Raw genomic sequence first — 3592 nt, forward strand, 5'->3', positions numbered from 1 at the left:
GCGAGCGAGCGAGAGCGAGCGAGAGCGAGCGAGCGAGCAGCTAGCGAGCGAGCGAGCGAGCGAGCGCGAGCGAGCTAGCGAGCGAGCGATCGATCGAGATCGATCGATCTATCTAGCTATCTATCTATCTATCTATCCTATCTATCTATCTATCATCATCACTATCTATCTATCTATCTATCTATCTATCTATCTATCTATCTAAGAATAAGTTACGCAAAAGTTCCACCCGATTTTTCTTGTCTACTTTTAAAAATATTTGTAAATGCAAAGTCTAGTCAAACCAATGTCAAACATAATTCTTTAATTTGTTTCAAAGACCATCTATCAAGGTTTCACTGTACTCTATTATGGTTATCAATTGAAATGATAAGACATTGTAAATCTAATGTATGAGCGAGTACAATTACTCTATTATCAAATCAAATTCATGGGTCTAGCACAAGCTCACTTTACTTGTCACAAAATGCATTTAGTATTAGAATAAATTTCGAATGAAAAACATTTACTCGATCTACGAATAAATCGAAAAAAAAATATTATTACTACTGCTTAAAAACACAAAAAATGGTTTTTGAATTAAGTGAAAAAGATAAAATATTCTATAAAATAAAGTAATAAAAATGTTGTTTATAAAGAATACAAATTGTTTACAAAAACAATAAACAAATACGTATTATGGATATTCTTTTAAATCATTTAAATACATAGACAAATGGAGCTTAAATAAGTTATTAATTTGAGACTTAATTAATATCAAATGAGATGGAAACTGTAAAAAATGCTTGAACACCTTTTCAAATGTGACTCACACCCTTAAAAATGTGTAACAGACACTTAGACCGTGGCCGAGTCTCATAAGACAAAATACGAAATTCTTATAAAAATACGCTTTAAATAAAACTTTGCACGTTTAAATGAATACCCTTACTTTGGCTTATCATTTAAAACAACTTAACCAAATTAGCAATAAATATATTTATAACTTTTAAAAAACAATATTATTATCACCTGCATTTGTTTTTTACAGAACTTTGGAATTCAAAATAAATCAAAATCAAAAACCGGTCGACAATGAAAAAGTGGAAATTAATATTCATACCGGCAAAATAAGAGGTTGCAAACGATATACACTTTACAAAAAGATCTACTATAGCTTTGAACGCATACCCTATGCTCTGCCCCCCATGGGCGATTTAAGATTTAGAGCTCCCAAACCAATGACAGCATGGAAAGATGTGAAAGATTGTACCATGTATGGTGAAAAGCCAATGCAATGTTCTCCTATGGATCCGCAGACAATAGAAGGTTCTGAGGATTGTTTATTTCTTAATGTTTATACAAATAATGTGGGTTTTATAATAAATTATTTTGAAATTGTTTATTGATTTTAAAACTTTTTGTAGCTTAAACCCCTTAAACCTAGACCTATTATGGTATGGATATATGGTGGTGGTTTTCAATTTGGCGAAGCGAATCGTGAATGGTATGGACCGGATTATTTTATGCACAAGGATGTCATTTTGATTACAGTGCAATATCGATTGGGAGCTTTAGGTAGGTTTAATTTTTTAAGAAACCGAGGCCTATTATTCCCTTCAAAGTATTGAACCCCCTAATTGTATTATAAATTGGTATATTTATTTTCTTTTAGGTTTCCTTAGCCTAGAAGACCCTGTCCTACATACCCCCGGTAATGCCGGTTTAAAAGATATTATATTAGCCTTGAATTGGATTAAAAAGAATGCAACCAGTTTCGGAGGTAACCCGGAGTGTGTAACACTGTTTGGTGAAAGTGCCGGCGGAGCAGCTGTACAATTCCTTATGTTAAGTGAACATGCCAGAGGTTTGTTTCAACGTGCAATTTTACAATCAGGAGTGGCTACTGCTGATTGGGCCACCACTGAATGCACTAGCCGTGCTTATGATTTGGCCTTAGCAGCAGGTTATGAAGGAAAACAAAAAGATAAGCACATTCTTAAATACCTGCGAAGTTTAACAGCTGCTGAAATCTTAGAAGCGGAAAGAAAAATTGTACAGACAAATGAAAGAGAAATGTTTCTATTTGGTCCAAATGTGGAACCATACTTTACGGCTCACACGGTGTTTTGTAAGCCTGTGGAGGAGCTACTAGATAATGCCTGGGGTAATAGAATACCTATAATTTTGGGAGCCAACTCTATGGAGGGTCTGTTCTTTCAAAAGAGTACGTAACGCTAAAAATATTTACTTTTAATTTTTAAAGCTAATTATTTAATTTACACATTCCATACACCTAGGTGCTGTTAAAAATATGCCGGATAGTTTGAAAGTTTTAGAAACCTGCACTAAATATGTTCCTAAAGCGGCAGCACATCAAATTGGCAGCCTAGAGTGTCAGGAAAAGGGTTTAAAATTGCGAGAAATTCATGTCAAAGGAGAAGAACCCACTTTGGAAGACCTATATGAAGTTAGTATTAACACTAAATTAACTTTATGATTTTAATAATTAACTTTTTTTAGATCATTAGTTATGCATATAACTGGCATCCCATACAAAAAACCATTGATGCACGTTTAAAGTATGCCCGTAAAACTTCCACCTTTCTATATCGTTTCGATTTTAATTCAAACAAACTTATTAATCCCTTTCGTTTAATGCGTTCCCTTGATAATGAATCAGCAGAAACTACTGCTGTTACTGGCGTAGCACACACCGATGAACTTTCATATCTTTTTAGCAGTGTTTTGGCCAAACCAATGGAAGGACAAAGCCGCGAATATCGCTGTATGAAACGCATGATTTCATTGTGGACAATATTTGCGGATACTGGAAAAATCCCTGGTATAGATGGTGTTAAATGGCGTTCATTACAACGCCACGATAAAAATTCATTTAAATGTTTGAATATTGATGATGATTTAAAATTTATTGATTTGCCAGAAATGGAGAAACTAATGGTATGGAAAAGTTTATATGAGCTGCATCGTACACTGCCAAAGAGTACAAAACCCATTGAAACGAGTGCTAAATCATCGTTGTAAGCAAAATAAAAACAAGTTTCTTGTTTCATTTTTTGTAGCACATCTTTTGGTTTTGGTTATCAAGTAATAAAAATGTGTTTTTATAAACTGTTAATTTTATTGTATCACTATCTAAAAACATAAGTGATGAGATTTTTAACCATGCATGCAGATTGATAAAAATTGTTTGGAAATTTGCATATGTAGTTACGAGGATTAATGGGAAAGCTTTTAGCATTTCTGGAGAAGGCATTGCCAAAAAAAGTTTTGTGGTATTAAGGGAATTTAGCAATATTTATATAACCATATCTGCAATCCATAATCCTCCACTTTCGAAATATGCATGTACATAAGTAGTTGTCACTCGCTGTTATGGAAAAAATTCCTTACTGTTTTGGTTCATAATAAATCCCGTGTTTTAATATGATTTACAAATCATTTGTACTAAGAACGATGGTCTTTAGAAATAAAGCTCCAATTAAGAAAATAGTGAAAATCTGTGATCACTCATATTTTCCATCAAAAATCAATTTTTATATAGAAAACTTAAAATCGGCCGTAGATTCTTAAATAACACTCCAATTAAGAA

The 3592-nt window shown here is 33.2% G+C and overlaps 1 protein-coding gene across 1 annotated transcript; it reads left to right on the forward strand.

Moving 5' to 3' along the window:
• Positions 1-474: 474 nt before the first annotated feature.
• LOC119600908 (esterase B1-like) lies at positions 475-3118 on the forward strand. The gene is made up of 6 exons (XM_037951493.1): positions 475-614; positions 1031-1349; positions 1407-1557; positions 1655-2206; positions 2280-2449; positions 2503-3118. Exons 1-6 carry the CDS (start codon positions 568-570, stop codon positions 3022-3024), a joined length of 1761 nt encoding a protein of 586 aa, XP_037807421.1. The 5' UTR covers positions 475-567; the 3' UTR covers positions 3025-3118.
• Positions 3119-3592: the final 474 nt, after the last annotated feature.

Source organism: Lucilia sericata, unplaced genomic scaffold, assembly GCF_015586225.1.
Source record: "Lucilia sericata isolate MDLA Ls3-8-SP2 unplaced genomic scaffold, ASM1558622v1 Contig000127F_arrow, whole genome shotgun sequence".
Classification (NCBI taxonomy): domain Eukaryota; kingdom Metazoa; phylum Arthropoda; class Insecta; order Diptera; family Calliphoridae; genus Lucilia; species Lucilia sericata.